At 33.8% G+C, this 26,231-nt stretch overlaps 1 protein-coding gene across 1 annotated transcript in view; it reads right to left on the reverse strand.

The window, feature by feature from the left end:
- Window positions 1-26,231, reverse strand: part of MYCBP2 (MYC binding protein 2) — a 267,325-nt gene that overhangs the window by 177,558 nt on the left and 63,536 nt on the right. The window contains 7 exon segments of the mRNA XM_045839168.1: window positions 629-736; window positions 12,559-12,660; window positions 12,973-13,118; window positions 15,446-15,650; window positions 19,575-19,733; window positions 23,931-24,095; window positions 25,500-25,704. Coding sequence (XP_045695124.1) covers window positions 629-736; window positions 12,559-12,660; window positions 12,973-13,118; window positions 15,446-15,650; window positions 19,575-19,733; window positions 23,931-24,095; window positions 25,500-25,704 — 1,090 coding nt within the window.

The raw sequence follows: 26,231 nt of genomic DNA on the forward strand, positions 1-26,231 counted from the left end.
CAAAGAACTATGCATGAATGGATTCCTTATCATTCACAGACTTTTTAGACCTCTGTCATTTTCTTTCGACTAGAGTAGGTCTACACAACCCATGGACTGCTTACACCTAATCACTATTTAACCCTCAAAAATCAAATAATGCATGTGTGTTGTATATATAAACTTTAATATTAAAACAATGGAAAAGTGTAACAGCAGTCAATTCATCATTACATTATACAATGAACTGAGTACTTTCATTAATTCTAAAGCAAATAAATAGCATTTAACAATTTAAGAAGCATAAAATGCCAGATGACAGTCATCTAAGAACAGATAACAAAGGACAAAAACAGAAAGCAATAATTACTTTTTCTACCTTCTCTTAACTGTATAAAATTTGAAAAGAAATGGAAAAGAAAAAGATACACTGTAAAATATCTTAATGAAAGTTAACCAAAAAAGGGAAGTAAGACGGATAGTCATCAACAAACAGTACAACTTTCAGCATGTTCTTTCTCCTCAGGCTAATGATAATGATAGAAGCAAAGGAGAAGAATTAGGTTTGTGCATTTTCCCAGAGACAAAATTCAAATGAATGGAAGAAATTGGGAAAGTTCCCGCCTAGTTGATAAGGAAGACCAAATACCTTTGTGCTTGTCCCGTTTATGCTTTAGCTGTGCTGGATGGGATCTGAGTCTGGCTAGAGCCTGCTCTCGATGGTTCATAAAAATAGGACCAGCAAATAGAAGGGGGCCTGAGGAGAAACATTTTGTATGTGCATAGAAAAGCTCAGAAAATGAAAACACTACAATGAACAAAAATAATTCAAACTAAAAAGCATGGAAATTAATTCTTTACTGTTTTGGACATTATACTTTTGTCCCAATTCCCCCACATTAACCTCCATCACCCCCAACCATAACCTATTCACCATTCCACACATGAGTTTTAATATCTTAATATTTTTAATATCTTAATAGTTTATATAGTACCAATTCTATCTTTTATATGTATAAAATTATCAAGTAAATAATGAGAAAATTCAATTAGAATAATTTTATCCTACAACTATTTTAAACATCATATATATTCAAACTTAGTAAACTACATGTTCATTAAAAATAACTATCTTTCCTATTTAAAATACCAAAACCAACTACTATTTTAAATCCATGATTAAATTTAAACAAGGTCTTCAAGATTTAATATCCATATCAGTCTTGCAACAAAACCAAGATAAATGTTAATGAATTAACTACATTCTGTCATACAAGTAAGAAAACAACATGGCCAAAAACAAGACAAAAAGCAAGAAATTACTGACACAATACACACATATATGTATATACATAAAATCACTGCTTAACAAAGAATTGTGTAAGTATTTAACTTTCTAAAAATGTTCAATCTAATATTTATGTGTAATTTCTGCCACCACAGACACAATGTCAGAAACAAGGATAAACTGAGCTTCATATTAATGCTGAAGAGGGGACTCTAAACCCACAGCATTTATAGAATATTAACTCTCTCTCATAAAACAATTTCTTTCTGAAATCATACATACACAAATACATACATAGATGATAGTTATTTCCACTTTTTAGTATTCAAGGGAAAAATTAGCCAAATTAATTTTAATAAAATTTAAAAACTGTTTTCCCCATCATTAGCTTGAAAATAAAGGAAACTTTAAATATCACCTTCAACTACAGCTTCCTTAAGTTTTAGCAACATGCCTGCGAATTCCAAAACAATCTAAACTTGACAGTTAAGAAGTATTTGAAAAAAATGACAGTATATAAGCACTAAACAGTTTTAATTTAAGCAAGTTTCTTTATAATTCCCTAGAGGTCTTCAGCTATAATTAATTTTTTTAACAATGAACAAAATAAAACTATTGCTCTGTCACAAAAATTGACAAATGTCAAATTAAATACCAAAATACCCTTCATTAAGTATTTAAAAATGGGTAGAAAAAATATATTTTATTATGTCTCTAAATATAGAGAAAAATACAAGCAGCTCCACACTTATAAAAAACCAAGAATAACATATTGTGATTATTACAGATAGAAATATCTGACTTAATGCTAGAATTAAATATAGGGTGGGGCAAAAGTAGTGTTCAGTACACAAAACAGTGTTGAGTACACAAAACAATTTATTCTTGTATTAAATTTTTTATCGTATTATTTTCCACATGAACAGCTGTAAACCTACTTTTGCCCCACCCTGGATTATTTCCCAGTAATACAGTATCAATTATTTTTAAGATTATATAAACTGAGCTTTTTACAAAATGTAATAAATGTGATATATTTTAAACAAAATATATTTTAATCAAAATATGAACAACATATTATTTCTTCAAAATGTATTATTTTTCAATTGATTTATATTTAGTCAGAAAATAATCTGACTATAGCAGATTTATATTCAATATAAATAATTCTAAAATATGATACCTTGCAACTACACAGAAGTATTATAAATATTAAAAAAACAATAATATTAAGTTATATTACCATTTCCTGATTTCTATGGTCTGCTTGGGATATTATTTCTTCCCATAAAAACACTACACCCATAATATTCATAGTCATTTAGATTCTCATTAAATTCAATCTTGTTAGTCTTTTGATGTATAAATCTAGGAGGCTCACAGGCAATTACACATAGAAAGTGTACCACCAGAATTCAATTTAAATCACCAGTTATAACACTAAGCTATCAGATTTTAAAAACTCTTTTATCCCATGGACCAAAATAACTTTTCTTACATAGTTAGTCTTTCATATTTCACCAAACATTTTTATTACCTTTAATGTAATAAAACACTAGGTGTCACAGATATAATGACAAAGACACAGACCTTATTGGAATTCAGTCCACTAGGGAAGATCAAAATAAAACCAAAGAATTACAATATGTTGTGATAAATTTTATAAAGGAAATATGTACATATTATATCCTGAAGGATGAAAAGTGATCAAACGAAGCTGGATGAATTAGAGCGGTTTCAAAGAATGAGAAAAGTTTGCCAAGAGAGAAGGAGAGAGAGGAAACTCCGGGTCAAAGGAAGAGGATTTATAAAAGCGTGAAAATATTAACAGTATTGTTTACTCATTAAAAACAGATAGCTTTTTCAGCTAGAAATGCATCTTCCAGTTAATTCGCCAAAATGACTAACACAAAGGGAAAGAGGAGAGACACCTATCATATATTCTCTAAGTCTTTTAGAAAACATAGAGTTGCTCCTTTGGCCATGTACATGGGAATCTATAAGAAAGGTGGTATTACAGACATCAAGAGAACTGGCACTGTTCAGAAAGGAATGCCCACAAATGTCCCCATGGCAAAACTGGAAGAGTCTATAATGTCATCCAGCAGTGGACACTGTGCACAAAACAAGGGCAAGATTCTTGCCAAAAGAATTAATGCACATATTGAGCATATTAAGCACTCTAAGAACCGAGAGAGTTTCCTGAAATGTGTGAAGGAAAATAATCAGAAAAAGAAGGAAGAAAAAGAAAAAGGCACCTGGGTTCAACTGAGGCATCAGCTGGCTCCACCCAGGGATGCACACTTTGTGAGAACCAATGGAAAAGGGCCTGGGCTGCTGGAACCTATTCCCCTTGACGTTGTATAAAAATATTAAAAGACACTCTACTGATAAACACACACACAGCTGAAATGAATGGAGTATAGGGTCATGAAGCCAAAAGTGGTGGGAAATGAATTTAAAGATGTATACGAAAAACAAATAATTAAAATTTTTATTTTATTATTGTTGTTCAGTTACAGTTGTCCCACATATTTCCCTGTTGCTCTCCTCTGCCCCCTGCCCCGCTCCCACAGTTAGTCCCCACCTCGTTCTGTGCCCATGAGTCAAGAAGAAGCAGAAAGCCTGAATAGACCGATGACAGCTAGTGGAATTGAAGCAGTAATCAAAAAGCTTCCAGCACACAAAAACCTTGGTCTAGATGGCTTTACAGGAGAATTTTACCAGATATTTAGGGAAGAGCTAACCCTGATGCTTCTCAAACTATTCCAAAAAATCCGAGGAAAGGGAAGACTCTTGAACTCTTTTTATGAGGCTAGTATTATCCTAATTCCAAAACCAGATAAAGACACAACAAAGAAAGAAAACTACAGGCTAATATTGCTGATAAACATAGATCCTCAACAAAATATTGACAAATTGGATCCAGCAATATACTAAAAAGATCATACACCATGATCAAGTGGCATTCATCCCAGGGATACAAGGATGGTACAATATATGCAAATCAATAAATGTAATACATCACATAAACAAAATGAAAGATGAAAACCACGTGATCATAGCAATAGATGCTGAAAAAGCATTTGATTAAGTACAGCACCCAGTTATGGTAAAAACACTCAGCAAAGGGAGCATACCTCAACATAATAAAGGCTGCATACTCAATGGGCAAAAACTAAAAGCTTTTCCCATAAGATTAGGAACAAGACAATTATGTCCGTTTTCACTACTTTTATTCAACATAGTACTGGAAGTTCTAGTCACAGAGATCAGGTAAGAAAAAGAAATAAAAGGCATCCAAATTGGAAAGAAGGAAGTAAAACAAAATACAAGGAGGTAAAAGACCTATACAAAGAAAACTACATAACACTGAAGAAAACACTGAAGAAAGAAATTAAGGAAGACACATGATTGGAAGCACATACCATGTTCATGGATTGGACTGGAAGAATTAACATCATTAAAATGTCCATACTACCCAAAGCAATCTATAGATTCAACACAATCCCTATTAAAATACCAATGACATTTCACCAATGTAGAACAAATATTTCAAAAATTTATATGGAACCATAAATGACCCCAAAGAGCCTCGGCAATTTTGAGAAAGAAGAACAAAGTAGAAGGGATCACAATACTTGACACCAAACTATATTACAAGGCCAGTATGCTCAAAACAGTCTGGTAATGGCATAAGAACAGACACATAAATGAATGGAACAGAATAGAGAGCCCAGTAATAAACTCATGTCACTTTTGTCAATCAATATTTGACAAAAAAAAGCAGGAACACAAAACGGAGTAAAAACAGCCCTTTCAATAAATGGTGTTGGGAGATCTGGACAAGTACATGCAAAAAATAATAATTAAAATTGTTTTATACCATGAAAATTCATTGCGGAGGTGATGAGAAGTCTATGAAATGTTTTCAATTAGTCAACAAAGACATATTAAGTAAGTAATGACAAATTTCAGGCACTGTGCTAGGTCCTTGGATAAACAAGACAGTATCTCTGCTTCCAAAAGCTCACAGTCTAGTGAGGGCAGGAAGAGTTTACACACAACTCAACCAGAAATTAAAACAGTGTGCTATGGTAAAATCAAGCACCCTGGAGGGGCAGCTAGCAAACCTTGAGGGTGGGAAAGTGGGAAGTCTAAGGGTACAAGAAGAGAAAATGTCACACAATTTGAGACCTAATAAAAAGGCACTGAGTACTATGAAGTTTAAGAGATATGGGGGAAAATGTTTGGGGACAGGATATAGGAAGGACAGTAAAGAGAGATGAAGCTGTTGAGGTAACTGTAGAATTCTTTCAAAAGGCTTTGGATAGCTTTTTGGTTTTAAACAGAAAAGTGCTGCTGATCACTTTTCTGCTGATGCATTTTAGAAAAAACATTCTGGATAGAAGGTGGACAATGGCTTAGCAAATGATTAAGGGTAAGATGCTTTACAAGGCTTTTTGCTGTACTTCAGGCAAAGAACTGAGGCATAGTAGTGAACTGAGATAATGCAGTGGCATTCTAGGAAGTGTACATATTCAAAAACTTTAGTAACTTTTTAATAGAATTAAGAAGGTAGAATTAACAGAACTTGTTGGTTTATTTGCTTTGGTAGGGGAATGAATAAAGCTGGGGAATGAAAAATAAAAATTTAGCTATTTAGAAGCTCTTTCTAGGCACGTGTAGACAAGGGGTTTCCAAAGAACATCCACAGGCAGGGAGGCAGAGAGGCTGACTGGAATAAAGTGGCAGCGCAAAAAAGACAAGCTTTTCAAAAAAGTTGTTGGTGACACGATTCAAGAACCTAAAAATAATTATTATTACGCTTTGACCCAGTAACTGTATATCTAGAAATCTATCCTAAAGAAAACTCTGAAATGTTTTTTAAGAGTTTCAGCTCAAAATTATTAATATAATCTTATTAATTTTAATTAAAACTTTAAAGAATCCAGATAGGAGAATAATTAATGAAAAACTATGGTATATACACACAGTGAAATATTCAGCCACAAAAATGAGGTTTATGAAGAATTTTACACAGAAAATGCTTTTGTGTTATTTAAATTAGCAATGAGATAACACAGTTCACTGTTTTTGCAGAAATTAAAAATAATAATAACTAATACAGGTGATACTAGAGAAAAATGCCACACTAGCCTTGAGAAGATGAATTCCTATAATATTTTAAAAAACAATTTGAAATATCTATTAAAATTTAAAACATTCTCTGGACCAGATAGCCTATTTCTAGAAAGCACTACTACGTAAACAAAAACTCTAATACAGATGGCTATAAGTTTAACAACATATATTATAGCAGAATGCACAAAACCCTGAAAAAAACCCTGAATGCCCATCAACAAAATAATGATTGAATAAACTTTACTACAGCCATAAGATTTCATGTTATGAAATGTTATAAAATTATTAAATACGATGTGGCAGATACATATTTACTGACCTAGTGAATATTTACACCATATTGTAAAATGAGAAAAAGGTGTTATAAAGAATTATATATCTAAAGCCCTGGCTGGCATAGCTCAGTGGATTGAGCGCGGGCTGTGAACCAAAAGCATCACAGGTTCGATTCCCAATCAGGGCACATGCCTGGGTTGCAGACCACGGCCCCCAGCAAACTCACATTGATGTTTCTCTCTCTTTCTCCCTTCCTTCCCTCTCTAAAAATAAATAAATAAAATCTTAAAAAAAAAGAATTATATATCTAATATTGCTTTTGTAAATAAACATATGCCTATACTTTCTCACATGGAAAGATATCTGCACATGATTATTATAATGAATCATATAATGATTATATATTATAACAGAGTAAGATGTGGAAGTATACCTATTGAACTAAAACCTCATTTGCTTGGTGGAGGATAATGGGAAGGCAAGAAAAAACTCTCGGCAAAAACATAAAATGTATACACTGTAATATTAAGCAAATATATAAAACAAAATTTAGTCAGTGATATAATCTGAAATGTAAAAAACTTGATTAGAAGATGACAACAAAATAAAAACAATGATTTAATTAAAGGATAGATTTGTGGAAAAACTTTGACCTAAATTTCTCTATTACTTTAATTATTACATTGGTTGCAATGAACCACAATATTTTTTCCAATAAAATATTAAAGGAAACAAAAGAGAACACTAATATATATATCGCAGTATGAAATGATATAAAATAACTTTTAAAAGGTATGCATAGAAAAAATTATACACCAAAAAGAAAGCAACAAAATTCTACCACTGGTTATCTTTGAAGAATTACACTGACCTTTTTTCTTACTTATACTTATGTTTTCTAAATGCTTCATAAATATTTTAATTTAAAAAGAATTTCACATAGCATTGGAAGATCAGCTAATAATGGATTTCATTATGTCAAGTCAAGAACAATGGTTTCAGAGGCTTAAAGATCAATAGCAACAACTCAATCACTTTGAAATTAAAGAGACTTGACTATAATAAATTTGCTTTTGCATTCTAATTTGTAACTATGGAAAACTGTTTTTCTATTAAAATGGAATCTGTTTTATTCTACAGAAGCAGTGAAGGGTTTTGTTAATCATAATCAAAGTTTTGTGATTAGCACCCCAGTGCTGTGAGAAAAAGCATCAAGTCAAAGCAAGAGCTGGGAAAGAATCAAATGCAAAGACAATGAAAGGCTACTAAATAGCCTACCAGTACTAGCATAATCACTGTCCCCAGAGCCATCATCATCAAACATTTACTGAGTGCATGTCAAGCATTTTCATGCATATCATTTAATCCTCATTAACATCTGACATAGGTTGGTACAATCAGTTATAACTGCCATTTTTAATGGAAAGAAAACAGGTTCAGAGTGGTTAAATTCTGTGGTCATATACCTCTAGTAAGAGTGAAAAAAAAAAAACAAATTCTGAACCAAAGTCTAACTTCAGAACCCATGCTCTTAAACTCCAGGCAATACAGCTACGCTAACCGTGTAACATTATCCAGATGATCTTCTACTGAGGGCACTATTAGGAAATATGGCCAGACAGCTGGCATAAAATGAGACTTTGCCAGGATATAAGCTCACCCCATCTATAGCTCACAATTGTGAAACTCTGATTTGACATCAAGAGAGAAAAGAAAGAAGGGAAAATAGCAAATATTACTTGAGCTTAGTTTTCCTTACAATGAAGAGCTGAGAAGAAATATAAAAATAAGATCTTTGATACAATCACTGATATGATGACTTAGAAAATCTACTCAAAAATTCCACTGAACACGCACTTATAAAGTTACTAAAAGTCTCAGAGAATTTATGTATCAATCAACTCTATGTAATCCAAAAAACAAACTATATCAGAAAAAAGTTATCAGAAATGTATTGGTGCCTAAAAATATGTGTTAAAGAAAAATTTAATGTGGAAGAGTAATCATAAAAACATTTGAAGACAAACACCCAAATGTATGGGTTTCAATAACACATTCCATTATAAAGTCTTTGTGTCAAAAACAGCAGCATCAGTAGGCCTGAGGCTGACTGAGCAAGGCTTCAATCCATGAATGAGGTACTGAAATTCTGATCCACTTTGAAACAGTTAACACAAGCTTGGTAAAGAAGATAAGACAAACACATCAAGTTAAAATATTTAACATAATATAATGCTGAAGTTATGAAATTTCAATAAAGATAAAAGCTAATTACTAATGAGCATAGTTCCTAATATATCACTAAAGTGTTGGTATCTAAAAAGTAACAATCAGAGACCAAGAAAAAAAAAGACAAGTATGTGTGGCAGTTGGAACACTAAAATTTTTTTTTATATTCCTGTCCCCCAAGAGGACAAAACAAGACTAACAATCCTAGCATCATCCCAAACAAGAACCCTACAACAAACACCTGGGTATGACTGAAATCTGTATCCAGGGTCCTCACAAAGAAATTTCTACTCCATTAGACCAAACTGATGCTGATGTAGAAAGGTCCATGGAATAGGGCTTTGAACATCCCTGCCCTAGAGCCGTGGTTCTCACACTTCAGCACCATCAGAATCCCCTGGTGGGCTTGTGTAAACAGTTTGCTGGGCCCCACTCCCCAAGTTTCTGACTCAGTAGGTTTGGGGTGAAGCCTGAGAACAAGCAACCCGTAACAAGTGATGCTTGTCACTTTGAGACCACTTTGAGAACCACTGCCCGGAAAAAATTAAAAGCATGGTACCTAAAATGAATTCCTCTACCCACTTAAAATACTTTTTAAAAAACAAAGGTGAAATATAAATTCCTTAGAATCAGCCTATATTTAAAAAAATGGCCTCAGTTTTAAGACCTAAGAACAGTTTTAAGTCCTATATTGTTTATAAAGCAATGTGCATATATTAGAGACCATTTAGAAAACAAATTATAAAGAACAAAATGAAAATCATCTGTACACTCACTTCTCAGGGAAAATCACTACTAACATTTTGGTATATACCCTTCTAGCTTTTTTCCCCTATGCAAGGTATATGTCTGTACATTTTATTTTTTGTATAAAGTATAATATCACAGAATTATTTTTTAATTATTTAATATAGTATAAGAATTTTCCAAAGTCATTGAATAAGATCTGAAGTATGACTTTTTAAAAAATGGAAAAAAAGTTAGAATTCTTGCTTAAAAGTACTTTTACAAAATAAAAATTCAAGCAGGCTTCTCTTTGCACAGTACTGTGCTAAATAAAGCACATGCATATTGTAACTATGTCCTCAGTACAGGATCCACAATGAGCGTTGTAACTGTGCAAAGCAAGGACATGGTCCTAATACGCATGAATTTCAGTGCCATGCAAAGCAGTAACTAACACAATTAAGGTCCATGATGAAGATCCTCCCCCATCAAGAAAAGATATTTACTACATATTGTGTTTTAACAAAATGAAAGTGAGTGATATACATATAAGGGCTCACCCAAAAAAATAACAAGACAAAATTTTTGCATACCAGTATCTGAAGAAGTGTTTCTATATATTGAGGACTGCATACGAAACTAACTTGTCACAAAATATATACCAACGACCTGGAACCTAAGTCTGTGCTTGTAAAATCAGATACAATAACACATAATTTCTGTAAATATTTAAATAATGGAGTTGTTCACTTATAAAAGGTTAGAGTTTATGTTTTAAAGATCTACAACACATTTTAAAATAAACATTCTGCAATCACAAAGTTTTTTGTTAAATAACCAATGCATAATCAATATCTTCTTACTTCTGATATGCACAAATATACTACAGCTAGAGAAGAATAGCTTTTTATAGAAAAAAAAGATTAAATGTCAACATAAAAATTTGCTGAGTTTTGTAGGTCAATTCATATAATTCAATCTAATATTTCCAAAAAGAGAAGAAACAGGTAGTAAAAAATACACTGATAATTAACTTTAGGCTAATCATATCATTAACATGAAAGAAATTATCACTCAATTGCCCTATGTCATAAAGACTCAGAACTTGAATTTTACCCTATCTTCTCTAAAACATTAAATGTGTAATTTCTCCACATATTTATATTATATAAATAATGACAGTATACAAAGGTCTGTCTGGGAAAAGTCCAGCCATTATTAATATAATGAGAACAGTTTGCACAATATTGGATGTAACTTGGCAGCCAAGGAGAATGGATTGGAATGCACATGTGTGAACAATGATGACCTCACCGTACTAATCACAGGGGCGGTAGATGTACTTGAGTGAGCATGTGTACTGTGTGGTCATTGCATTCAAAATGATTGCATGAGTACTGCAATGAATATGCATTAAATTTTTTGTTAAGCCTAAACATTCCTCCCTGGAAACTATTCAGATGATTCAGAAGGCTATAGCTATGGACAACTGGTGATTGGCAGCTTCATCATGACAATGCACCCACTCATGCATCACGTCTTGTGTGGAGTTTTTTGGAGAAACACCAAATCACCCAGGTGACTCAGGCCCTCTACAACCCAGATTTGGTACCCTGAGACTTCTTTTCCCAAAACTAAAACCACCTTTGAAAGGGAAGAGATTTCAGACCATATATGAGACTCAGGAAAATACAACAGGGCAGCTGATGGCAATTAGAGAACTGTGTGAGGTTCCAAGGTACCCTCTTTGAAGAGGACTGAGGCATCACTGTCCTATGTACAATATTTCTTATATCTCATACCTTCTTTAGTAAATGTCTTGATTTTTCATATTACATGGCTGGATGCCTTCTGGACAGCCCTTATATACATTAATTATATTGAAACAAAACCAAACTAATTAACTCATTAAACAAAGCCAAACTGATAGTGAATATTCACTTTATCAATTAATCAACATTGCTTATTAGGCACTATAAAAAACAGTCTAAGCAGGTATTTTACAACTTAAGTTTAGTAAAAATGGAATTTACCATTTGTGCTATGAATTTTATAATTCCATTTTACACTAAGAAAATGCCTAGAAAAAAATTTGTAATGACAGTTAAATGGATAATAAGCTCTATTTCATGTATCAAATATCATGTCATTTCTAACAAGTATTGAAGTATTGAAAATATACATCAGTAAATACTTCTATTCAAGTTTTTGTCAAGCAGAGAAATAAAATCACAGATTTCTATAACAATCCATCTTAATTCAAGAAAAAAAGATTCTATTAGGCAAAAACATCTTTAGTAACATGTATGTTTATTTCTGCTTGTTGGGTATATACTTAAATACCTATTATAATTAGGCTGAGAAATGATCACATACAATGAGGAAAAGATAAATCTACAATATCTTAACAATTAAAACCTGGAGAGTCTCCTTCTTATACATAACAAGTTTTAAAAAAAGACATAAAATCAGTTATGTACTGGATTGGAACAAAAAGTAGTAGCATTATGCCTAAATGATAATAATTATAATGACTAAGAAAACAGAAAATCAGATACTATATTATACTACTTCGTTTTATGATTAAATAGATGAGTCCAAAATCTTAATAAAGAACAAATTTTTTACACTTTGTATTTTTTAAAAAGCCGTCAGTGCTAACAGTTTTTGATGTCTGGCGGATGGCAAAACAATTCTTAAAACAGCTGACTTATGCATAAATACCCTACCAGATTAAATGCATGCTATGAGCATAATTGTAAACACCCTGAATATTTTCACAAGTACTAAAATGTTACTAATTTTAATTTCAATTTCTTACAAAATCAGCTTGTTCTGTAATTTTCAGTGGTCTCAGTATAGGGTGAAAAATGGATTTTTAAATAACATTTTCTATGCAGCTACACCTTACTTACCTCTTCCATCTTCTATTCTGTGCCTCCTGATTACTCGCTGCCGTTTTTCTTCTTGTCTTAACTGAAGGTGTTCTTCAATGTTAACTCCAGGTACTGGGACAGCTAGTTGATTTACAAAAAAAAAAAAAAAAAAATTAGGTGCACACACACACACAATATAGCGGAACTATCTAAAATTTAAGAATGTAACAGCTAATAAAAACTGTCTAGAATTAATTATTTTTACAGTAAGAATCTTAGCAAAAAAGAAAAAGAACCTCTTCCCTTAATTAATGATATATTGTCAGTTAAATATACGTAGTATTACATAATTAACTATTATCTTAACTTTTTAACAAATATCTAATAGAAATTTTTTAACTATCCTTATTACTGAGTTGAGAACAAGATGCTCCATATAATAAAGCAAATTACCTAACAGGAGATCTAAAGGTATCATCTCTTTCACTGCATCAAGAATTCCTCTTTGTCTTGCTTCTTGACCATCCAGCTCTCTTGCACAAGCCTTGCAACATCCACACACAGCACAGCCAGATTCTCCAGAACCACAGCCACAAATCCTTAAAAGAAAAAAAATTAACTGAAACCTTTCTACTCTTTCCTTAAAACTCTTCTCTATAACATCTCTCCTGCATTTTTGAGATTAAGTTAAATGAGTGAACAATAAAATCATTTCTTCAGATCAGGGTCAGGAAAAGGACTGAATAAATGAATAATTAAAAACAAGAGTTTATTAAGTTCCTCATATGCAGAATTGGAATATTTCTACAGAAAATACAAAGATATTCCATCTTCAAAGTTGCTATTAACAAATATTTTTTCAAGTTTTCATATTCAGTGAAGCACCAGCAGTGTTACTATTAAGTGGTCTGGACTGATGGGTAGTAAACGAACACTTCTACCTACCAGGTAAGTCAAGGGAGGTGTGAGCAGCCTTCAATACATGAGCTCACCTTGCCAGCTTCTTATATTATGTGTCCTTTTTCCTCCCCCTCCTTTACACACTATCATTTCCCATTCACTCCTTTTGTTGTGTCCAATTACCTGTTCTTTTTCCTCTTCTTTGTCCTTTTGTCCTTAGTTTTGAACTAAGCCTGGGGTATTTCATTATATCATAAAGAAGACAAGAATACTCTCAGAAGTTGGCTAGAGGGTCGGTCAGTGAACAACTAACTTCTTAGTCGTATATTTTACAGATGTAGAAGTCATAGATTTAATGTTATTTGCTGGATGAGTTCCGAAAAACTTTACAGACAGCCCTGCTGAGCCCCTTGTTATCCAGATTTGTGGAGGTAGAAAAGAAAAGATTTATCTAGCAGTATAGCCTTGAAAGACAAATCTAGGTGCCCTATGAAACGCTTGGCTTTTAAATGCCAGCAATACTGACAACCTGAAAGATGACTAACTACAATAGTAAAAAGTGATACAATAATATGTCCCACTGAATTGTCTGTGGGCACTATTTAAGAAATAATGTTTAATTCTAAACTTAGTCTAAGATAGGTAGTCACAATTTCATAGTAACTGAAATAATTTTTAATGGTACTTAAGTGTTCTGGCACATATTCCTATCTTAACTTTATTCATGTATTCATTTATGCTTCATTAATAAAAAAATTATTGTACTCGGTTAGGTACTGTGCATTTTGATCTATAAATAATTACTAGAAACTGACAGTAAATCTTTGGGGGGAAAAGCATATAAAAATAATAATTAGTTTTAAGAAAGACCAGAGGATTATATAATCATTTATAATATTTATCAATTACTTAAGTTCAGATATTGGGGACATTAACTTTAATGGAAATCTCTCAAGACATCTCCAGGAGGATAAATTTCAGCTCCTTGTAAAAGAAATATTGTCCTTTAACAAAGACAGCCAAAATATTTCTAATATGCTAAAAATGCAAATAAAACATAGTGTTTAAAAATTGTAATATTTCAGTAGTTTAAAAGAAAAGAAAACATCTGTTATTTATGATCTATTTCACTACATTAGGCCATAGTATCAACCCAGAAACGGACTCACAGTAGATCCAGACATTACTCGGGAAGAAGCACCTGACCCTATACTACAGAGGTGCCAAATAGGTATAAGTCTGCTATGTGGAGGCAGGGGTTGGCTTTTCACAAGATTCCCTTTACTTTCCAAAGTCAGCTAGTTATCATATCATAATGTGATCTTCCAAAGATCAGATCTATCATAATATAAAATCTATCATAATTAATTTGGTCTTACAAAGGATACATCATTATGTTACAATGGCTATAAATGGCAACACAAGAATAAGAATGAAAATTCTCCTCAACATTCTATGGGAAAATCTGCATTCTGATTGTGCCAAACTCACGCATTAACTTTAACTCACAAGTTAAACAACAAGAGTGTGAAAAAATAAAGTGTTCCAACAAGAATAAAAGATAAATATAAAAGGTATAATGCAACTTTAAATGCAATAGTTCCTCTAAAATTGTAAAAAGCAAATTCAATTTAAATGAAAATTACTACTACTATCCCTAGTAGAATATCCTATATGATTTTTGATGTTCTACTAAGAGAAGATTCATATTCAACAAAAATGAATAGATATTTAGCACTAAAGCAGTCTTAGAAAAAGAATACAAATGAAGGCACAGCCCAAGCCTTGAAAAAATTTATGACCCGTTTTTAAATAACGGTTTAAATGAGTCAAATTAAAGAAAAGCAACTTAAATGACACTAAACTAAAAATTATTATAATAAAAAACAATTATAAGAAGTACAAGCACATGCCATTATGCCTTTAAGACACAACACACTAGAATACTCTGGAATAATTTTGAAAAGAAATGTTTTGCACCTTTGCCACCAGTATTTTATTTCTTCAATATTAATCATTTTCTTACCCTCCAGGAACTCTGTCTGGACGCCCACTACTGACACAGCTGGCTCCATAGCCTGTACAGTCTCCACAGACAGTGCACACCATGCACTGCTCCAGCTTCCACTTATGCATGCCAGGAGGGCACATCATAGACTTCTCATCTTTTTCATCCAGCTCTTCTTCCAGGTCTTCATCCATTGCCGTGGCCATATTTTCAACTCCAAACCCTATTTGACAGATCAGTTTATAATTTTTGAGTAGATAAACAGATTATTCCAATGTCTAAAAAGCTGACAATTATATTTCTCAATTAAATGTGTGTGTGTGTGTGTGTGTGTACACATACATAAAAAAAAAACACATACTAGTCCAAGTGAATATACAAAGAAATGCCAACCTGTAAGAACAAGAAATATAAAATTTAATTTAGGGACCACTAATACATGCTCTCCCCATTTCCTTTCTGCAGTCAGGGAAGGCAGAAACATCTCTTAGCTGTTCCTTTCTGTCAACCACACTTCTTATTTTTTTTATTTTACTCCCTCCTTACCACCCTCACTGCCAACACTTTTGTTCAATAGACCAAAGAAAGATTCCTAACCACACACTAACCCAAGAGAAATGTGCATTTGAAATGAATGTGTATTTTGCTTCTTTGGGATAAAAGGCTGTATATATCAGTTAAGTCCATTTGATCTAGGGTATTGTTCAATGCCACAATATCTTTGTTGATATTTTGTTTGGAAGATCTGTCCACTTTTGACAGTGGGGTGCTGAAATCCCCTACTGTAATTGTGTCATGGTCAATATCTTTCTTGAAGTCCTCCAAGATTTTCTTTATGTATTCGGGTGCTCCTATTTTGGGTGCATATATATTTACAATGTTTATGTCTTCTTGATGGATTCTTCCCTTTTGTATTATGAAATGACCTTCTGGGTCTCTTTTTATGGCCGTTTTTTTGACGTCTATTTTGTCTGATATGAGTATTGCTACCCTGGCTTTTTTTTTTTTCCTGTCCATTTGCTTGGAATATCTGTTTCCAGCCCTCCACTTTCAGTCTGTGTAGGTCTTTTGTTTTGAGGTAGGTCTCTTGTAGGCAACATATGTCTGAGCCATTGATTTCTTATCCATTCAGCTACCCTTTGTCTTTTGATTGGAGCATTTAATCCATTTACATTTAAGGTTATTATTGATAGGTATTTATTCATTGCCATTATTCCGTACCTGTGTTCCTCTCTATCTTTCTTCCTTTTCTTAAAGCAACTCCTTTAGCATCTTTTGCAGAGCTGGTTTGGAGGAGGTAATTTCTTTGAGGTTTCTTTTCTCCGGAAAGCTCCTTATTTGCCCTTCCATTTTAACTGAGAGCCTTGCTGGATAAGGCAGTCTTGGTTGCAGGCCTCTGCTTTTCATTTGGAATATTTCTTGTCAATCCTTTCTGGCTTGGAGCATTTCCATTGAGAAGTCAGCTGCTAGTCTTATCAGGGCTCCCTTGTATGTTACTTCCTATTTCTCCCTTGCTGCCATCAATATTCTCTCTGTCTTGGAATTTTTCCATTTTAATTATGATGTGTCTTGGAGTGGGCCTCTTTGGGTTCCTCTTGATTTGGACTCTCTGTGTTTCCTGGATTTGTGTGACTTTTTCTCTCAAATTAGGGAAGTTTTCCATCATCACTTTTTCAAACATGTTTTCTGTCCCTTGCCCTTATTCTTCACCTTCTGGTATCCTTAGTATATGGATATTATTACACTTCGTGTAGTCCTGAAGTTCCCTTACCACCCGTTCATTCATTCTAAGTTTCTTTTCCTTTTCTTGCTCTTTCTGGGTGCTTTTTTTTTCTACCTTGTCTTCCAGCTCTCTGATTCAATCCTCTGCTTCATCGAGCCTGCTTTTGATTCCTTCTACTGTGTTCTTCAATTCAGAAATTATATTCTTCATTTCCTCTTGGCCCTTGTTGATGGTTTCTATTTCCTTTTTCATGTTGATATAGTTTGCAGTGAGTTCACTGTAGTTTCCCTCTCGTTTCTGGTAATTCTCTGTTAGCTCAATGAGCTTCCTAATAACCATTGCTTTGAACTCAATATCTGATAGTTGATTTGCCTCTATTTCATGTAACATTCTTTCTGATGCTTCCTCCTTTCCTTTCATTTGGGGTTTGTTTCTTTGTCTTCCCATTGTTCGTGAGACTCTTCTTGTTACCCTCTGCTTCTTAAATTGATCTGTTCTGACTCCCTGGGTTTATGGTGTGAACTTCTATGGTAGGAGACCTGTGAGATTCAGTAGTATAGTCTCCATGATCCCCTGAGCTTGCTGGTCTTGGGCTGTTGTTTATGTTGACTCTCTGGATGTCTTTGGGTTTTGATTGTTATTGGGTTTTTCTTTGGTGGGTCCTTCCCTCCAGCTGGTTAACTGAGGGTCAGTCCACCCACCACATCTTGTATTCTGTTGTTCAGGTGTGGACAGGATGTGTTGAAGCTGTTTCTTCTGTCTGTCTGAGGTTTTGAGGCTTCTCTCTCGCTATTGTTCTGGATAATTTCTCCACTGTTTAGTTGTAATCACAGATTGGTCCTGGGTGGAGGTTAGTGTGGCTTCCACTCACTCCTTCATCCTTCATCTTCTTTCATTAATATCTGTTCGTAGTTCCTTTGTTGGTGGGTTCTCTCTTCCAACAGGCATACTGGCCACCTACTCTTTTTTGTGATCGTTGGAGGGGGAAGGAAAAAAACTTTAAAAAATCCCTTTATGTTCTTTATGACTCAGCAATCTGTATTCATTATGTGTCTCACACTACTACAGTAGCATGCTTTTTAATCTAATACTTACAGAATGGGTATAATTTCTAGTAAATAAACAAAATCTCTTAACAACTTTATTTTGGTTACTGCAAACTTCACATTAAGAATCCAGAACATAAGTGTGAATGTATGCTCAACTTTCACAAAAGTTTCAGAATAATAAATAATTTTGTTGAGCTCAGAATTCATATAAAACATAATTTGAGCATATATTTATATTACATATAGAAAACTAAAACAGTTCTCTCCTCTTTGCCTGATAGGCATTACCCAAAACTGTGGTTCACTAGTTTAGCAGATGAAAAATATTTCCATTTTAGAGTATCCAATCTTTTCTTCCTTCTGTTCTTTTTTTTTAATTCTTAAAAAATCAATATACCTCTAATAGGTATTCTGTTTTAAAACTAAAGTATTTTTAGAGTGGACTGGGATGGGAATAAAAGACAGAAAACTGTACTGGAACAATTAAAATAAAAAAAATAAAGTATTTTTAAATACATACAAATATAAAGAAGCTAAAGAAAAAGAAAGTGGGCTTTTAATATCCAGATGAGTCTGCCATCAAGTAGACCCCCAAAGAGCGAAACTTGTGTTTGTCAATTTATACAAATATTAATCCTGAAACTCATTTGTACTTCAAACAATTCAATGTATAGTTCTAATAATATATCTATTTCCTATTCTCAAATCCACACAAAATTAAAAACAGAAGATAAGAAATTGGCATGAAAGGTATAGGAAAGCACTGATAAAGTAAAAATTGAGAGCAAGAATGAAGTAGCCCCAAAGTGCTATAAAAACAAACCACAGCAAGCATGGATAAACCCCTCTCTTTCCTTCAACATACTGAGTATTTGGGCAAAGGATACGGTGAATAAGGGGCATCTACAATTTTGTACTTGATAAACGATCAGTATTCTTAAGGATCATTCTTGGTTGTCAAGAACTGATTGAATTACAGGTAGTGCATGCTGTTAAACAGGAAAGTATTTTCCAGACTGCTGTTAAAAATGGTTAAAGCTGAAAATGTGGTATAAAAAGTTAATAATGAAAAGTTTGAAAATAATTTTCTAGAATAATTTAATCACCAAAGATAATAAATCAATATATTTTTTATAAAGATTAAGAAAAACATGGAAGTAAACAAACTCATTTGCTCAGAAATTAGTCTAAAGTGTATTTGATTATTCCAGTGACATACTGTCAAATAAATAAGAAATTCAGTGATTTTCCTAATGTATACACATGAAACCAAAGAGCTGCTTGTTTTGAAAAGAGTAAGATTCCTTATCATCTTGTTCTGAAAAGGTAATGAAAAGGCAACACACAATTTAATATTAACATAGTCAACACCTACCTTTCCCACCTTGGTTCATGGCACCCGTGTCTCTTCCACACTGTCCTTTATTATTTACACCAAATGTCCAAACTTCTCCATTCTTCATTAAAACACAAGTGTGAGCTTTGCCCATAGCTACCTGAATTACGAAATGGCCCTTCAAATCTGTTACCAAACCTACAGGAAAGATAGGAATTTGGTAAGAAAAAACAAAAAACCCTTTCTGAGCCTAGTGAATCCTCAGTAATGTAAAAAGGACCACCCTCAATGGAGAACTTTTCATTTCTAGGATAAAATAGCCACCAAAGTGGCCAAAAGCCTGGCAGGTTATCAGTAAATTAATTTTGCAATTTTGTAATGAAACTTCGAAGTTTTTAAATATTATCATCCAGACTGGGACAAATATTTACTCTGGCCTTAGCTCAAGCTTGCATCTCCTGAATGCTTGCTCTAAATGGCAATACCTCTCAACAATTCTCAGACAAGTTATTAGTTATCAAACTTTCCTTGCCCAGGCACAAAGGAACATATCAATCATGTACCTCACCTGCTTTAACCTGCTTCAGTAAGACCAAGGAAAACAATCATCAGAGTATAATGAAATAACTGTTTTTGTAGAAACCTGTGAGATTTTCCAAAGTAGTATTTTTCAATTCTTTTTAAACCTACAATGCTTTCTCCCACAATCCAAGTCTTGCATAGCAAGACTTAAATTTCACTTATTCACACATTACTTTCATCACTCCTGCCATATCCAAGTGCTACCCACATACTCTGAATTTTTTGCATCAATTTTAATGTGACAAGCATAGCTTAACCTCATCAAGGAGGAATAACACTAAAATTGAAGATTGTTGAATATTCCCTATACCAAAATAAAAACATTTTTAAAGTCAATGTATTTATTTTATTTAAATTACCAATAATATAACTCTTTTATCATACTTTGGGAAAACTATTCAGATATAACTTCTTTAAGGTGATCTCCCCTTCACCTATACTACTTTAGGTCTTTTTGCTAAGTTCACCTCAAAAAACTCCCATTTTTAGTACTTAGTATTGGAAAAGATAAGTATATATAGCAATAGTATTTATTATTAACAGTACTAGCTGACATGTCTTAAGCCCTTACATGTGCCCAACTCTGTGCTAAGCATTTCATAAAAATTACCTCCTGTAATCTTGTAACAACTAGGTACTATCATTAGCCCCCTTTTGCAGGTGGAAAAAGAAATAAATAAAAGCAAGCTAAAAAGTTAAGTAATTTAAATTACCATAGCTAGCCAACTAAAAAGGGGTAGTGCCAGGATCTGAGTCAATATCCATAACCATTAAGGCACACTTCCCTAATATTTTGAAGTTCTTTTTAAATCTATTTTAGTGATTACGCTATTACAGTTGCCCTAATTTCCCCCTTTTGCCCCCATACCCTCCAGCAATCCCCCCCCCCTTGTTCATGTCCATGAGTCGTGTATATAAGTTCTTTGACATCTCCATTTCCTATACTGTTCTTAACATCCCCAGTCTATTCTGTACCTACTAATTTGTAGTTCTTAATCCCTGCACCTTTTCCTCTATTCTCATCCTTACCCTCCCAACTGATAACCCACCAAATGATCTTCATATCTATGATTCTGTTCCTGTTCTGCCTGTTTGCTTAGTTTGTTTTTTAGATTAAATTGTTGATAGTTGTACATTTATCACCATTTTAATGTTCATGGTTTTGATCTTCTTATATAATTCCCTTTAACATTTCATATAAGGGCTTGGTGATGATGAACTGCTTTCGTGTTACCCTGTCTGGGAAGCACTTTATCTGCCCTTCAATTTTAAACAATAGCTTTGCTGGATAGAGTAAATTAGGTTGTAGCTCCTTGCTTTTCATCACTTTGAATACTTCTTGCCAGTCCCTTCTAGCCTGCAAAGTTTCTTTTCGGAAATCGGCAGTTTTATGGGAATTCCCCTGTAGGTAACTACTTTTCTCCTGCTGCTTTTAAGATTCTCCCTTTATCTCTAACCTTTGGCATTTTAATTATGATGTGTCTTGGAGTGGCCCTCTTTGCATCCATCTTATTTGGGACTCTGTGCTTCCTGGACTTGCATGTCTACTTCCTTCACCAAATTACGTAAGTTTTCTTTCATTATTTAAGTTCAATTTCTTGCTCTTCTTTTCCTTCTAGCATCCCTATGATTCAGACGTTGGTATGCTTGAGGATGTCCCACAAGCTGTTTACATTATCCTCACTTTTTAAAATTCTTTTTTCTTCTGGCTGTTCTGATTGAATGCTTTTTTCGTCCTTATGTTCCAAATTGTTGATTTAATTCTTGGCTTCAACCACTCCACTGCTGATTCCCTGTATATTTTTCTTTATTTCACTTAACATAACCTTCATTTCTGCCCAGCTCTCTTTTATGCTGTTGAAGTACCCAGTAAGTTCCTTGAGCATTCTGATAACCACTGTTTTGAACTCTGTATCCAATAGGCTGCTTATCTCCATTTCATTTATTTTTTTTCTGGAGTTTTGTTCTGTTATTTCATTTGGGCCATATTTCTTCATCTCATCTTGGTAGCCTCCCTGTGTTTGTTTCTATGTACTGAGTAGAGCTGCTTTGATTCCTTTAGTAGTGTGTCCTATTGTAGAAAAGCATACCTACAGTGTATGGGGTGGAGCCTTAGGGAATAGCAGGGGCAGGGAAAACCATGTCACTGTGGCTCTGTGTGGAGGAGGGCTCAGAGAGGGGACAATGCTGCTGTCTGGTCTCTGGAGTTTTGTCCATGAAGAAGCTGTCTCCTGGCACTTACCCTGTTGCTAGTTACTTCAGTTTCTTCCCATGTGCCAGTGGTACCCTTCTAGCTGTTGTCCTGATGCTGAATCCCAGATGAGTCTGCCTAAGTCCTAAGTCTGTTGCGGGCCCTTTAAGAGGAATGTCCTGAGAATCTTGCAGTTTCTTCCACCACCCCAACCCACACTAGTTTTTTACAGCCAGAAGTAATGGGGACTTATCTGTCTGTTGCTGGGACCCTGGCTAGGTGGTCTGGTCTGGGGCTGGGATCGCTCGCTCCCAAGGTATCCCTCTTGATTTTTATCCACCATACGTGGATGTGGGACCCTCTGTTCCACATCTCTGTGCCTCTTCACAACACTCCACATCTTTGTGCCTCTCTGCATGTCTCCTACCCATCAAGATGAAAGTCGTTTCTTTAAATCTTTGGTGGTTAGACTTCCATACAGCTCAATTTTCTGATAATTCTGGGTGATACCTGTTTTATAGTCTAGTTATAAATCTTGCCCTAGTTGTACAAGGAGGCAAGGCGTATTTACCTACACCTCTGTTTTGACCAGAGGTCTCTTAAAGTTCCGTATTGGCCATTTTCCTCTCAGATCCTCAAAAAGAAAGGGATCATGTCTATCTGGTCCACCAATTTCCTAACATATTGTCAGTTCTCAATAAAAATAAAATATCAAGTTTCAATTAGCCCTGACCAAAGAGATTTTTAGCTAGCAATAGTTACACTGAACATTATTTTTAAACTATATATGAACCCTCCCCAAAATTTTGATTCACTTTTGACATTGCGGACTACTGGAAATCTAAATATAGCACCACATTAAGCCAACTTACATATCACCTGAGCACAGTTCAATTTAATAATTACTATGAATGCTGGCTATATGTCATTTTCTTAACATAAGACAGTCACTTAAATTTCCAACCAGAAACTTCATTAATTCTGATTTCCTTTTACCAAAGAAATCTGTAGGCTTTACATATTTATCTCACATAAACACCAAGTGAGTTGTCTTGCAACCAAATATGACAAATTTTTGAAATCAGAATTTATAAATATGAAACTCTTTATTTGCCTAGTTCTACCCTTTATAGTCACTACTTAAACTTTTGGTTTATCTGTCATTCAATCACTTGAGCCTCTTCTATGTGCCCAACACTGTGCTGGGCCCTGGGGATGTAACAGTAAATAAGTGAGTGATAGTCTCTCCCTAAATACCTAGAAGGGGAGATAAATCATTCATCAAGTATAAATCAGCTACGTCGTGAAAATCACTTCCCCACAGTACTACCAGACATACATCATGGGAGCATCTAACTGAGCCCAGGAAAAGCTCTCCAGAGCAAGTAACAGCTGAAGTGGAGCTGCACTTCCACACACCACAATTCTGATAAAACCAGTGACTGTTTCCAGCAATAACACGGGAAGGAAATCACAAAGCGGTTCTATTTGTAAATATACATGAAAAATGTAGAGAAAGCATCCCACATATGTTAACTTTCTAGACATATCTTTGCAATATGTAATGTCTAGTATTGGACTTTCTTTGCTTAAAGGTGAAAGAGTGTTTAAGTTTAACTTACTTGAACTATCAGAGTAAATGGCATCTTTTCCAAACATGTACAGCTCTCCATCTTTAGAAATAACAGAACTACTTCCATTATTGCAGGCTGTATACACCACAATCTTTCCTTCCATCTTAATTATCTTTTTAGGTTTATATGGTTTTGATTGTCGTCTGCTCTTAGCTAAAAAAATTAAATTAAGGCATTAATGCACAAATAAAAATAATGGTTTGTATATAAAGCACAAGGAAAAAAACATGTCATTTGCATTTATGATACACTTTATTGTATTTATTCTCACAAAAGCCTGGGCTTCCCAACATGTCATACAAAATGAGTCAACCTGCAAGTCTCGTCCAGTTAATTAATATTTAGGCTACCCCTGTGAGACCCTGTAGCACAGTGAAATGCCCAATGGGAGACACAATTTTCTAACAAGCCTCTGGGGAATCTAATCTCTAGATTAGCTATTTGCATCATCAAAATCATGTCATTACCATCTATTTTAAAAAATTCCCTTTTTTCTCAAACTCTATTTCACATGTACTCTTATGGTAGAACCTGGAAAATAAAATCAGTTCCCCATTCATTCAAAACATATATATTAAGTAGCTACATATAGTTAATGAGAGACTATAAGGAAAGGAAAAATACATATGGAAGGACAGTGAATAAAAATAAATGTAGATAATTCAAGCAACCTCTCCTTTTAAAAGCTAAATGTCTGAAATGTGCACAATAGTGGAAAAAATCAATCTTCTATTCCTTTATTCAACCTCAGTTTTGCATGCCTTTTAGAATAAAAACATAGTACTGTGCTGGGTTTAATTCTGGGACTTTAAAATACAGACCATTACATTTTTTCACATAACATGATCCACATACACATATACAGCTACTATGTTATCTGGTACTCTAAATGCTTGAAGGATAAACTGGCTGTGCTGAAGTTTCCTAAACAGGGTAATGTACTTCATGACTATTTTTAAGACTTCTTCCAGGTAACTTTTATTTACATATGATTTTTACATTAGATATCGACTTCAAATCTGGTTCTCATAACACAATACCCCACCATACTACAATGTACAAAGTAAATGAAAAGTTTCAAAAACAGAAATATGACACCTTCAGGGAAATTAAAGTACACAGAGAAAGTAAGAGATAAACAAAATTGTTTATTTTTTCATTGTTAAGGAATTGCTTTCATCTTAGAGAAATAACACCAAGAACAGTGCATTACTACCTAAGGTTACATAAGGTTTACTTCCTTCTGAAACATACATTACTTCCAAAATTTGAGATTACCGAAAATAATATACTGAAATAAATATGATATTTAAAATTATGCCAGCTGACAAAAAAAGACAGTCAAGTAAGCCTAAATATAGAAAAATTAATATAAACCCTAGAAGAAATCTGCAATCCCAGTTTGTTAATGAACAGTACACAACCACCATTAACGGAAGATGTCCCATTGTAAAAGTCCTCTGTTAACTTGGTGAGGTTAGTGCTGTTGAAATTGATGTATCTTATCTTAAATTCTGCACTATTTTTACTAAAAGCCCAGTTAATCAGTTAACTTACTTGACTCTCCATCTTCTCCTTTACTAGCAGATCCTGTAAAGAATATGCTTCCATCTTCTGCAACTAAAAGGGCGTGAGAGCCATCATGTCCGACAGAGAAGTGAACAATTTTTGGAGATTTTGTAATTGGTAGCTCAACCCACTTTCCTGCTGAAGGACCACCTTGTTTGATTCCAAGACTCTGGTACTTGCCTGTGTAATATATCTTAAATACATGTTTTTAAAAAAGAAGAAGAAGAAAACCAGAAAAGAAAAAAGTAATTATAGTGTCTTTTGGAGTAGTGCATCAGGTTTTACATGAGTGAAAAAAAACTTCCATATTTCATTAAAAAACAGATATAACAAGAACATAACTCTTTTTTAATGGTATTCGACTTCTGTAAGCAGAGGAGAGAAATAGGCATATTTTTTCAAAAAGACAAAGTTCATAATAGTTTTTTCAGATCTGTTCAGAATACTTATCTTTCATTTTTTACTCTGAAAGATACTTTATAAGTATCCTAAATAGATGTAAAAAAACATGCTGAACAAATATACTCAAAACTCACACCAGGAAATTCATATAATTCTTTTCATTTCCCCTACTGCTAAAGCCCTGCATACAAATACACTACATTTGCCCAGAAATTTTTATTTTTAGAACTCTTTAATTACCCTACTTTATCCTGACACTCACTAAGTAGAAAGAAGCTTCCATCTCTAGAGATTGACCATTGCACAACCAATAACCAA

This window comes from Phyllostomus hastatus, unplaced genomic scaffold (genome assembly GCF_019186645.2).
Source record: "Phyllostomus hastatus isolate PE091 unplaced genomic scaffold, TTU_PhHast_1.1 phas_contig_29, whole genome shotgun sequence".
NCBI lineage: Eukaryota > Metazoa > Chordata > Mammalia > Chiroptera > Phyllostomidae > Phyllostomus > Phyllostomus hastatus.